Source organism: Crinia signifera, chromosome 2, assembly GCF_055691185.1.
Source record: "Crinia signifera chromosome 2, ASM5569118v1, whole genome shotgun sequence".
Taxonomy (NCBI): domain Eukaryota; kingdom Metazoa; phylum Chordata; class Amphibia; order Anura; family Myobatrachidae; genus Crinia; species Crinia signifera.
The window spans coordinates 263,546,156-263,558,777 of record NC_139218.1 but is presented as its reverse complement, the minus strand read 5'-3'; the positions used below and the strand labels follow the sequence as shown (position 1 = coordinate 263,558,777).

At 47.4% G+C, this 12,622-nt stretch overlaps 2 protein-coding genes across 2 annotated transcripts in view; both read right to left on the bottom strand.

Annotated features, from left to right (window-relative positions):
* The window catches only part of GAS6 (growth arrest specific 6), a 62,370-nt gene extending 60,000 nt beyond the window's left edge, over positions 1-2,370 (bottom strand). Inside the window, exons 1-2 of the mRNA XM_083168498.1 lie at positions 2,276-2,370; positions 1,708-1,867 (exon numbers count right to left, since the gene is read on the bottom strand). Coding sequence (XP_083024624.1) covers positions 1,708-1,777 — 70 coding nt within the window. The 5' untranslated portion in view covers positions 1,778-1,867; positions 2,276-2,370. The remainder of the gene's footprint in view (positions 1-1,707; positions 1,868-2,275) is intronic.
* A 531-nt stretch (positions 2,371-2,901) lies between these two features.
* On the bottom strand, positions 2,902-7,102 carry LOC146059035 (uncharacterized). Its single transcript, XM_083171186.1, has 2 exons — positions 6,114-7,102; positions 2,902-3,098 (listed from the first exon to the last, which is right to left on the bottom strand). Exons 1-2 carry the CDS (start codon positions 6,889-6,891, stop codon positions 3,043-3,045), a joined length of 834 nt encoding a protein of 277 aa, XP_083027312.1. The 5' UTR covers positions 6,892-7,102; the 3' UTR covers positions 2,902-3,042.
* Positions 7,103-12,622: the final 5,520 nt, after the last annotated feature.

The window sequence follows — 12,622 nt, the reverse complement described above, 5'->3', positions numbered from 1 at the left end:
CGCAAGATGAGAAAGCAGAGGCTTTGAAACATACAGGATGTAATTCTATTGGGGAGATTTATAAAAGCTTGGAAGGAGATAAGGTATTAACCAATCCTGCCATTTTACAGATTGTGTTTTTTTTTTTTTAATTACACTATCCCTCTCTCTCACTCCAAGCTTTGATAAATTGCTCCCTAAAACTTTTAATAATGAAAGTGGAGTTGTTGGCCATAGCCACACATTGGATTCTAGCCATCATTTCTCTATTACAGCCTAGAAAAGTATGACCTCTGACTGGTAGCTATGGGCAAGATCTCCACTTGTCTGTTGAAGCTTTTGTAAGCAGACCATTGAGTGTGTGACTGGAAACCACATTTGGCTGCTCTCCAGAGAGATTTTGGAAAGGCAATAACATTTTTTAAGAAGACAGCTAAAAAATATGATACATACTTAAAATGGTACTCAACATGCTACTTAAAAAGGAAAAATGTGGGATTGAAAATGTTAAAGGTAACTATTATTCACTATGGAGGTCATTCTGGTTGACACACAAAGATTTGCATGTCCTTTAAACGCTGCCTGCACTGCGAATGTCCCATACGCATGTGAATGGATGTTTTGCATAAACATGCGTTTGCAGCTTGTGTGCGGGGAGGAAATCATTCAATGGTCACCGACTATTGAATGATTTCTACGGTACACACAGATCTAAGACACTCTCAGGTGTCTTGGATCTATGGGGCTCCCTGTATGGGAAGAGGGCTGGCAGCTGAGATCTGGTGACGTCAGATGCCCACCCCCGCACCATCGGCAAATTACCATGGGAAGCCCAGCATTTTCATGGGAACGCCCATGAAACTCTGTCCGTTCCCATAGGCACAACGACTGCCCACCACCCCATGTCCTCCACTTGCAGTTCTGTGTGTGAGCAGCTGGCGAATAACCAATTCTCCGTAGTCGTTCGCACCAAGCGGCTGCACATAAATGTTTATGCACAGTTGCAAAACATTGCTCACCGTTGCAAATTCATGTTTGATAACCAGAATGACCTTTGTCCAATCCAAATAAGGATGCAGCAGAGGTGGAGGGGGCACAACCATTAGGTAGAGGTCAGAGTTTGGGATTTCAGTGCTGAACTGAGCATTCCAGTTATGGACTGACCCTAATGTTCGGCAATACAGAGTTGCTATAGGTGTTTGCTATTGTTGTCATTCCCATTTAAATATCATTTTTTAAGCATATCACCAACAACTAAGTAATTAAACCTTCTCCTTTCATCCTGCATGCAATAAAACTCCAACTATTGGTAAATGAGATGTACCTTGGTTTCTGTCCCACTGGGTTATCAAGTCACATGTTTGGGTGGCAACAGAGGAAGCAAGTTAAAGCATAGCAAGTCAATGACCTCTAAAAGCCCCTAAATTGCTGTTTTGCAATATTGTTTCTGAGGACATAACAGCTACTCCTTGCTGGCTGCACGTCCTTGTTTCCCAAGTGTGCGGAGACAGAAAGGCAGGGTGGGTGCAGCAATCATGGAGCCTGCTGACACTGCACCTTCCCAAACATATACATGACAAGGCACATGCTTAGGATCAGGATGTGCCTCTGCTGCCAGCACGGACTTTATCTCTCTGCTACGGTGATCAATGGTGCTTATGGCCAATGCCTAGCCTGTGGGACTCATGCAATTCCCGGAGTGTGCCCTCCAGTAGCCCCGATACTCACTGCCAGGCGAGGGCTCTGCTGCCAGCAGAATGAGCAGAAGCGCGGCTGTCAGGCTGGAAGCAGTCGGCATGTTGCGTGCAGGAGCCCGGCCACACAGCTCTTTCCTTCCTCAGACACAAGGATCGCACTTAGCGGCGGCGGCAGCAGCAACAGCTCCTGTCTGTGATAGAAGAGCATTAGCAGCAGCCACAGCGGGGAGGCAGCGGCTCATCCCCTCCCAGTCCTCTGATAAAAGTTTGCATGCATGTAGAGCAGACACACCTAGCTCTGTGCCTGACCTGTCCCTCAGCAGCCGCCTGCTGCTCCCCCTAACACATTCCCACCAATACAATTGTCTCTCCTTACAAGTCTGCCTGCAGCCTCCATGCATCTCATTGTTACTGTGCAAATGCTACTTTGCAAATGGCTAGGAGTAATTGTTATACCTGCAAAGTGTAAATATACCTTCCTCCACCCACTTCTATTGCTGCTTCCTATAAGGACCCCAATTAGTGTATGTACTGTGGTCTGAAGGCTGCAGCAGGTCCGGTAGCTATATAATTATTATAATAATAATAATAATAGTCACTTTCAGAACAGATCCCAGTAGCAGCAGCAGCAGGCGAAGTGCAGGCAGCGGGATAGGGATGATGTGCTGTTCTCCGACTCCTCCCCTGCGTGTGTCGCTTTGTTTACAACACACAAGAAAGGAGCCATAAATTGCTCTATAATATGGCACCGCCTGCTGACAATCTCCTCGCAACACTGGCTGACCTGGTTTTACAGTCACTGAGCCAGACAGCTGTGCTAGCAGCCAATACAGCAGCATGCCACATTGCACAACAGTAGTTTGCAGGAATCTATGACCTGCAAACTTCCTTTGTTCTAGGGAATAGGATTGCCACCTAGCAACAGCTGGTGGGTTAGGGTGGCAAGCCTCCCGAATGCGCAGAAAGGTGAAGTGAAAAAATTTTTTCACTTACCTTTCCCCTGCTCTAGGGAGCGGGTCCGGGTGCCGGGCGCGTGCACGCGCCGGGCGCGCGCGCGCACGCTGGTCACGTGCACGCTCGCGCTCTCCTGAGCCCAGGATCCCGCCCCCTAGCTTTAGTTTTTTCGGAAGGTCGCCGATGGCAATCCCAATTAGAACATCTGGATGGAACACCTTAGTCAAACTATTAGGGAATAATGACAAAGAGAATTAGGTGCAACGAAGGATTTTACTGAACATAATCACGTAAGTGAAACAAGAACTAGTAAGGACTAACTAGGACCAGCAATATGGTCTATAGAAGGTAGAGTCCAATGAGAAGGACCAAGTGGTCGACTTGAAACTGTGGGCGGATGAGCCAGACGGATCTACTTGTTCTCCTTAGCTGGTTGTGCCTGCGGCTTCTTCTGGCCTTTTGGTGCGCCTGGAAGGGCAGAAGAGAATTACAGGATTATAGAATTGAGTTAGAGTAACCAACGGACCTAGCAAGGTCTAGGGTGGGTTGGGTGGGAGCTGTTGCTAGGTGGCAATCCTATTCCCTAGAACAAAGGAAGTTTGCAGGTCATAGATTCCTGCAAACTACTGTTTGTTCGTCGGGAGGCTTGCCACCTAGCAACAGCTGGTGGGTAGACTACCACATACCTGGTGGTTGCTCTAATGAACTCGATCCTTTGAGGATCAGTGGGTCTCCAGTAGTGTTTTACAAACGTATGGCTGGATGACCAACGGGCAGCTTGCATTATCGATTGCAGAGGTAAGCCCTTGGCTGCAGCGGAAGTTACGGCTGCACCCCTAATTGAATGACATTTGAAGGTTGATGTGTCTATTCCGGCCAGGTTCATTGCGGCTACTATCCATCCACGGATAGTAGATGGTCTAGCAGGACGGAAGGGTTTCCGGCATGTAATGAATAACTGGGAATGGACGCCTCGAATCGGGGATGTCATTTGGAGGTAATGTGTCAAGCATGTAACTAGACACAGGTCCTCATCTGAATGGTCTTTCAGTATGTCAAACTCTACCAGCGGGTTGCTTAGAGAGCTGGTTTTTGTGTGACCCTTTAGGATTATGTGAAAGCCTAATGGGGTTTGTGTCAGCCATGGGTCTGACATGTGTATGAGGCTGAGTTCAGCGCCTCTCGCAGCAAAGGCTAAGGCTAGTAGGGATGCTAGCTTTCTGGATAACATACCCATATCCGATGTAAGGCCTATGGAGGCTAGGAATTGTAAAAATGGTTTGGTGTCCCATGTGCTAGAGTAGCGGGGACCACATGGTCTGGAGAGGAAAGCTCCCTTCAGAAGACGTAGGTAGAGCTTGTTCTCTGTAAGACCGGGGACCAATAATGCTAAGGCCGAGCCGTAAGAGCGTATGGTAGTAGATGCCAAGCCAGCTTCGAACTTAGCTGCTAAGAAGTCTAAGGCTAAGTTGAGGGTATTGGAAGAGAGGGCTTGAGACCGAGTAGCTACCCATGTACTGTATTCGTTAATGATAGCTCGGTATCTGGCCCTAGTTCTGGGTCTCAGAGAGGCATTGATTAGTGTTACTGATGCCGAAGATAAGTTGGCGTTTGCTAATAGCCGAGTAATGTCGCTATCCACATGGATTGTGGCAGTTTCTGGAGGAGGTCTGGGGTCCCCTGAAAACATTCTCTGGGGAGACCTAGGGGGATCTTGGGTCCCTTGCGCAACTGATTGACTAAAGGGAACCAGATCCTGGAGGGCCAGACTGGGTAGACCAGGATTATGTGGGGTACTCTGTCTATCCTGATCTTGTGTAGGACTTTTAGCAGTAAGGCTGGAGGGGGAAATGCATATGGAAGGGAAAGGTCTGTCCATGGGAAGGACATAGCATCCATGTGTGATGCTCCCTTCGTCCATACCCTGGAGACAAAGGTAGGAACTTGTGCATTGGATGGGGTCGCAAACAGGTCTATCCCCGGGATTCCGAACGTTTTGATAATGTTCTGGAAAACCTGTGGTCTGAGGGTTACTCTGTCTAAAGAAAGATGGTCCCTGGATAAAGAGTCTGCCAGTTCGTTTAATTCCCCCGGTATATAAACGGCTGTGAGGAGAATGTTCCTCTGGACTGCCCAATTCCAAATCTCTACTGCTTCTAGACAGAGATGGAGAGATTTGGTGCCTCCCATCCTGTTCAGGTACGAAACTGCCGTCCTGTTGTCTAAGCAGATCTGTACCGAAATCCCTTGAGATTGGGGAGGAATGAGGGAGTGTAGTGCTAGTTTGGCCGCCCTCAGCTCTAATAGATTTATGTGGAACCTGGTTTCCTGGGTGGACCAAACTCCCCTTATTGCTTTGTTCTGTGTGCATGCCCCCCAACCCGTCAGGGAAGCGTCTGAGGAAATTATTATGTTTGGTATTGGGTCCAATAGAGGTCTGGGTGTTGGTAAGGGAAGAATTGTCCAGTTCTCTATTTCTGTTCGAACTGGGGGGGTTAATTGGATTTTCTCTCTCCAGGAAAAACCCTTCCTGAGTAGGTTCCCTAGGAGGAATTGGGAAAATCTGCATAGGAGAGGGACTTGCAGAAATCCGGGACCCAGAGCTCTCATTTTTCCTATGAGTTTGGCTAAGTCCCTCATCGACAGCTGGCGATGGAGGGTACGAGAAATTACTGTCTGTACTTCCGTCCATTTCTCTGGTGGGACTGATATCGAGAAGGAAGTGGAGTCTATTAGGAATCCCAGGAATATTATTGACTGACATGGGACCAGGATTGATTTGGGGTAGTTTATGGCGAAGCCCAAATCTAGGAGAAGGGTCGTGGTTAGATCCCGTTGTGAGAGGAGAGTCTCTCTGTCTGGGTGAACTACAAGTAGATCGTCCAGATATATTAGGCAACGGATGCCCTTCTGACGGAGGTGAGACACTACCGCCTTCATCAGACGAGTAAAAGTGTACGGTGCGTTCGACAGCCCGAAGACCATCACCGTCCATTGATATAGTGTGTCCTTCCAGAAGAATCTTAGGAATCTTCTGTGGTTTTTGCAGACCCGTATCGAATGGAAGGCCTCTTTGAGGTCTACCTTGATACAGTAGTCGTTTTGGGAAAGTAGGAATGGGACTTCTGGTAAGCCCTCCATCCTGAATGTGCGTCTTCTTATGAAGCGATTTAGGTTTTTTACATTCAGGACGGGTCTGTAAGTGCCATCTGTTTTTCTTATAGGGAAAAGGTGGCTGATCCAACCTTTTTTGGTTATGTCTGCTAATTCTATCTTGCCCTGGGAAAGTGCTATGTACAACACTTCGTCTAGCAGTGGGCTGCAGTTCCTTGTACAGGGAAATGCTTGGCGCGGAAAATGGATAAGAGGTAGGGATAGCCCTTTCTCTATAATTTTCAAAATCCACTTGTCTGTGGATATTGTTTTCCAAACTGTTACAGCTTGTGAGAGGCCAAGGTGGGGGGTTATGTGTACGGGACTTACCATAACCTGTATCTCTCCTTGAGGGGTTCCTGTTGTAGGACGTTCCACCTCTCGTGGGTCTTGTCCTGTAGGAGCCTCCTCTCGATCCTCTGGTGGCGCCACTGTAGTCTCGGGCCGAACCACTGGCTGACGCAGCTCGACCCTCTTGGGAAAAGGGTCTTCTGGAGGATTGGGGGCCTTTGAGATCTGAGAAGGATCTACGGGCTTTGTATCTTATCTTAACCTCATTAATGAAGTCTGGACCGAACAGGTCTCCATCTGCCAGGTTGGGTACCTCCACGGGCTTAGGTGCGAGGTTAGTTAAACCCGCCTTTGTGAGCCAGCGTACTCTGCGGGTATTTGATATATAATCAAAAGTTTGGCCAATCATTAAAGTGGCTCTGCTAATGGCCTTAAGGAGGGCGTTCTTAGATGCTATTAGGGAATCTAGAGAACCCCCACATTCTCCCTCTTTTTCTGCCTTATCGAGGACAAAGAGGAGGGGACCAGCTGCATCTGCCACTTTCAGCTGTATTTTCCTTAATAGCTTATCATTAGCGTCACTTTGGGTTTTTTCCCCTATTAGTGAGCTGAGTGCCGGGTCGATTTCGGGAGCAAATAGGGCTGGTATATCTGGAATGCCCGTATGGCTTCTTAGAACCATTTCGTCCTCTTTTACCAGAGCAGTTCTGAATGCTAACTGGGCAAAATTATAAACCTCTGAGCGTTCATTAAGTGCCCAATGAGAGGCGTATAATTTATTGGGTGGCGTTCTGCCTGCCAATTGTACCCTGGCCATCTGCAGGTCGCTGTACTCGCCCCTTTTAGTGGATGCGGACGTTCTAGTAACCTCCTCTGACTCCCAGTCTACCTGAGGGGTTACTGTCTCACTATAGTCGTGAGGTTTAGGCAGCGCATGCTGCTTGCTAGAACCCTTATGGGACTGGGTTAGCAATTGCTGCCGTTCAGAGGCAGTGTGTTTTTGCCGGCCGTGGGCAGAAGATGGTGGTATGTCACGCACCATTTGGGTATTCCGGCTACGGGCAATACCCGGGAAAGAGACGTATTCCCCCGTACGGGCGTCTCTGTGAGAAACATTGTCTGTATGTTTCTTTTTTGTGTTGTGTTTCCTCACCTTTTTCTGAGGAAACACTGAGGGAGACTGTTGCTGACCACCAGGTGTCTCCCTCTCAGACTGGGAGCTGTCCCTGCTCCCTTCAGAGCTGACAGGGACTGTGCACTTTTTTCTCTTAATAATAATATTATCTTCTGAGGAGGAACTGTCCTCAGACAGTTGTTGCCTCCTCTTTCTGGGCATTTTTGCCCACTTGCTGACAGATGGGGACTTGTACAGTGTGTCTGTTGCTGAGACAGACACAGAGTCCTCCATCTCTGTCGCGCTGAAGAAAAAACTAAAGCTAGGGGGCGGGATCCTGGGCTCAGGAGAGCGCGAGCGTGCACGTGACCAGCGTGCGCGCGCGCGCCCGGCGCGTGCACGCGCCCGGCACCCGGACCCGCTCCCTAGAGCAGGGGAAAGGTAAGTGAAAAAATTTTTTCACTTCACCTTTCTGCGCATTCGGGAGGCTTGCCACCCTAACCCACCAGCTGTTGCTAGGTGGCAAGCCTCCCGACGAACAAATACATTGTCATGCGGTGAACAGTGGATTCTGATAGACCTGCACTCATTAGACAGATATGGGAAGTGTGCTTACACACAGAAAGGGCTGAGATTAATCATAAGTTACATAAAATGAAAAGTTTGTAACATTGTAATCATAATTTAACCTTTCTGAAGCCATGATGCAGAAACAAGACTTTGGGTCAGATTCAGCTGCAAATTTGCAGATTACTGCGATTGGTTAGCCACCGCCAGCAGGCAGAATGAAAATCCAGGAGAGAGAATATTTCACAATAATTAAATGAATGAGATAAAACTATATTCATGTATATGTATATACAGGTGAAAAAATAGAGAGCGCCACACACCTGAGAAATTTTTTAGTTAATAGAAAATATTTTACTAGATATAAAAATCAAATACACATAAAAACAATGACAACAATGTAATAAATTCAGCTCCTTATAAAATAGGGGAATGATCAAGATTTATCATCGGTAGGTCAGACTCCGCTCCAAACAAATGTCTGATTCACTGAAGAGACAAAGCTCTATGGGGTGTTATCCCGTTAAATGAGTTCTTTCAAATAGGTGTTAGTTCATTTGTAGTAGAATGACAAAGATTAACGTGCCACTAGGTGTCCAATGACATAGGGTTATTCAGGTATTTAGTATACTGAGGGACCCTCAAAAGAATTTTTGCTCATACTACCTCTGTAGTTAAAGATGGATTGCCTCTCATACGCCTGCGGTCGCCAGGAGATGTTAGTTCTTCCGTGCGGCTCAAACTACAACACGCTAAGACGGTCAGCCGTGAACGGCGGGCCGCCGATGGATTGAGCAGGGAGTGAGCCCGCACTGACCTGATACGGATTTCCAGGTGCAGAATGAAAATCCACCCTGTCTAAATCTGTGAGTGATTTGCGAAAATATCGCTATCCGGTATCCTGTCGCACATCCATACACAGTTCACTCACCATCCAATGATTTTCCCAGTCTGTCCAAATGTAATGGGCCCCATACATCAGCAATCACAATTTATGGATTTCCAGATACAGGGATTTTTTGGCCAGATAAATGGATTTTACAATCTATCTGACTTTGCCCACACATTACAGATTTATTTCAGTGATCCGCAGATTTTTCCATCTAAAGATTGCATCTTCATATCTGGAAATTGCCCAATCGATTGTCATTTCAGCTGTTCATAATGTAAATAGATGAAGAAGACGAATTGGGAACGCCTACACATATAAAAAAGATCTGCAGATAATACCAGATTATTAAACATGTTTAAAAACCTGATTAAGCAATCGATTGGCGATTTTGATTGTGATTGCCAAAAGGGAAGCCCACACATCTAAAATTAATTGTGGCAATCATCTCCATATCTGAAAATTGTCACAATTAATTGCTGATGTATGGGGCCCTTAAGTCTGACCCTTCCATAACTCTGTGACAGAGGTCGGGGGTGGGACGTTGAGGCTGGCTCTGACATCACACACCCTTCTTATGCTTGGGTACGCCTGCGGTTTTCTGACACAGCAGGTGTCTGCCCCCAAACACCAACTTTCTGTCTGTAGAATTGCAAGGTGATTACAATGAGATATTTAGGCTATTACGTACGCTATTTTGGCTCAGTGCACAGCCATTCAATAATTGAACGGATTGCAAATTCGCACAATAGTGATCAACTGTTAATTGGGCTCTAATTTCTGTCCCTGTAAGTATTTCACAGAATCCTTCCAAAGCTGTCAGACCTTCTACTCATGCATATAATAATCAGGTGTTAAAAGCCTATTAAATCCACGTTTTCAGGAATGAACTGCAAACTTTCCATTACTGAATAATAGACAAGTCACCTACCAACAGCAAGTATGTAGGTACAGTACAGTATCAAGCCTCCAGTGGTGTAACTAGAAATTTTGCGCCCCCTGTACAAAAAAGTTTCTGTGGTTTCTTTGCTTGTTTCCAGGGGATTACATGCTCATTGCCAGATGTTTCTATGGTTATTGCCATTGGGTTGCATGCTCATTGCCAGGGAGTTGCAGACTCACAGCACATAAGCAGTCCTGGAATCCAGCACTTCCTGGTAGCGCTGTACACTGCTCCCCTGACAGATGCTAGAGTTCCAGTAGGAGGCTAATGGGCTCTACACACATTGGCCCTTATTCTGATTGATGCGTACTTTTCCGCATACTTTCGGATCGCGTCTTTACGGCGTCTGCGCATGCGTGGAGAACGCTACGCGCATGTGCCACGCCTTGACTCCGTACCTGTTCGGGCAAATCCCGTACAAAACTGGTCCCCGCAATCATTCGGGAAATATGGGCGTATTATGGGCGTCATGCGGAATGACACATGGGCGTAGTTTCAAAGTGGGCAAAACGGGGCGGAAACATGGGCGGACACGGGGGAGTACACTTATGTTGGGGGGCGTACATTCGGATAGCACTCCGAATGCACGCGAACAAAAAGGGAAGAAATGTGCGGTGTCCAAAAGGCCACTATTGCTTTGCGGACACCACTCGTTCCTGCGGGAGGCGAACGGACCGCCTAATGACTACAAGCATTAACACCTGAACCCAATAGAATCGACTCCTTTACTCATTACTCACTAATAGGACGCTTGTCAGTGCTTTAATTGAAACCATTGCACTTCAATTGCTGTAAGGGTTAATGTGTGCAATGCATGTGTTAGGCATGCTTGTAAGGATATATTGGCATCTAATTGATTCCAATTCCAAACAGGCATTTTTGTATGAGGATAGGTAATTGAATAAGTGGGTCATGTGATGTATTGCAGAATAGACATAATAGTGGGTTGTTTGGCGTAAATACACCGCTTACGTGCGGAAGCACCGCTTGCCTCCCGTTCGGATGCGGTATTCCCGTGCATACTCTGTAATACTCTGTAATACCGTGCAGAATCGGAGTGATTCTCCCGCACACGCATGGTTTGTATGTCGTCCGTAAACACGCCCTGTTCTTAAAGAGTGAGTCCGTCCGAATGCGGAGGACCCGTGGGCGTTTCTACGGACGATGGCCGCACGCGGCAGAACACCGTGGCGTGCGGACCGCTCCGTAAGAATGCGGGAATATCCGCATCAATCAGAATAAGGGCCATAGTGACCCACTGAGCATTCTGAGTGATTTATTTATTTTATTTATTAACAGTTTCTTATATAGCGCAGCATATTCCATTGTGCTTTACAAAGGAGACAGTGATACAACAAACAGGGTATTTACAGACAGTCAAAATATAAGAGGGTCCTGCTCGCAAGTTTACAATCTGACTCCAGCGATGTGGAGAGGGGTTGTGACAGAACACAGAGAAGGGTGTGAGATTGACAGAACACAGAGGGAGGGGGGTGACAGAATATTTTTTTTTTGACAGAACACAGATAGGTGTGTGATAGAGTGATTGATTACAAGGGGGGTTGACAGAACATGGGGGGGTTGACAGAACACAGAGGGGGTGACAAAACACAGAGAAGGGTGTGAGAGTGAAAGAACATGGGGGGACAGGACACGGAGAGGGTTTAATAGTGACAGAACACGGGTGAGGTATAATAGAGTGACAGTCAGAACACAGAGTGAATGGAGTGAAAGAACCCGGGTGGGTGACAGTGTGACAGAACATGGGGTGGGGGGTGACAGTGTGACAGAACACGGGGGGACAGTGTGACAGAACATGGGGGCGAGTGACAGTGTGACAGAACACAGGAGGGGTGACTTTGTGTGACAGAACAATGGGGGGCGCACACAAAGTGTGTCACAATGCCTTCTGTGCCCCCCTGGCTACTCAGCGACCTGAGTGTAGCACTCAGGGGATAGATGTATGAAGCAGTCAGTGGCGTAGCGAGGGTGGAGCCAGTGGAGCATGAGCTAAAGGCACCAAAAGTTCACAGGGCGCCTGAGCCATGCACTGCAAACTCTGCCGCCCGCCCACTGTCTCCTGTGTCCTGACTCCTGCGCTACCCGGCATTGGCTCACAATATCAGCTGTATGAGCCACGGCTGGACGTCGCAGGAGTCAGGACACAGCAGCCAATCAGAAGCAGCATTAATGACTGCTAGAGTGTGAGCTCCTGTTGGCTCGGGATCCAGCGGGAGACTATAAAATAGCGGCAGACAGCACACCACTCTCTCTGCCTGGCTGTAGGAGTGGGGCAAAGCAGGATTTCACCCTCCCCTTGTCAATGAGCAATTTCAGTACCCTATGGCAACAATCAATTTCAGTCCCCCATGGCAACAAGATATTTTAGTCCCCCTTGGCAATGAGCAATTTCCTTCCCCCTTGGCAACGAGCAATTTCCTTCCCCCTTGGCATCGAGCATGAAGCCCCTGGCAATGATCATGTAGGTAAGTGTATCAAATATGTAATGGGCATTACGGTTTTTTATATAGTATGTAATGGGCATCATGTGTGGCCTTATGTGTAATTGGCATTACGGCATTTGGCTTTATGTGTAATGGGTATTACAAAGTTCACTTAAATGTGCAATGGCATTACGGTGTGCGGTATAATGTTTCCATTGGTGCCTTGCTCTCTGTGCCCTGTTGCTGGTCTGCTGGTTACTGCTGGACCCCATTGCTGCCAGTCCTGCCTGCATTCTGGCCTCTGCCTGTATCCCTGAGCTTCCTGGCATTGCCCTTCACAAGTCTTCTTCTTCCAGCCATTCATCATTCATCATTTATCATTCATCATATTCCTGTCTTCAAGGATCCAGTTCATCTACCATCAAATGCATTCTCTTTCCGGATCCTCTTATTCTTCAACCCCAGCCTGCCGTCCTCAGCCCCATTGAACTGACATTATCCCAAAACTGACTTTCTTCTTCCAAAGTGCCGTGCTGGCCCAAATATTATTTACCACTAACTGCCACTTAAAGAACGTATTCGAGTGTGTAT

Excerpts from the sequence above, each read along its gene's own strand:
- LOC146059035 (XM_083171186.1), bottom strand. The coding sequence starts at position 6,891 with ATGGCCAGGGTACAATTGGCAGGCAGAACGCCACCCAATAAATTATAC. Across the intron at positions 3,099-6,113 it reads AAGGAGAGATACAGGTTATG|GCGCACCAAAAGGCCAGAAG; the intron begins GTAAGTCCCGTA and ends CTGCCCTTCCAG.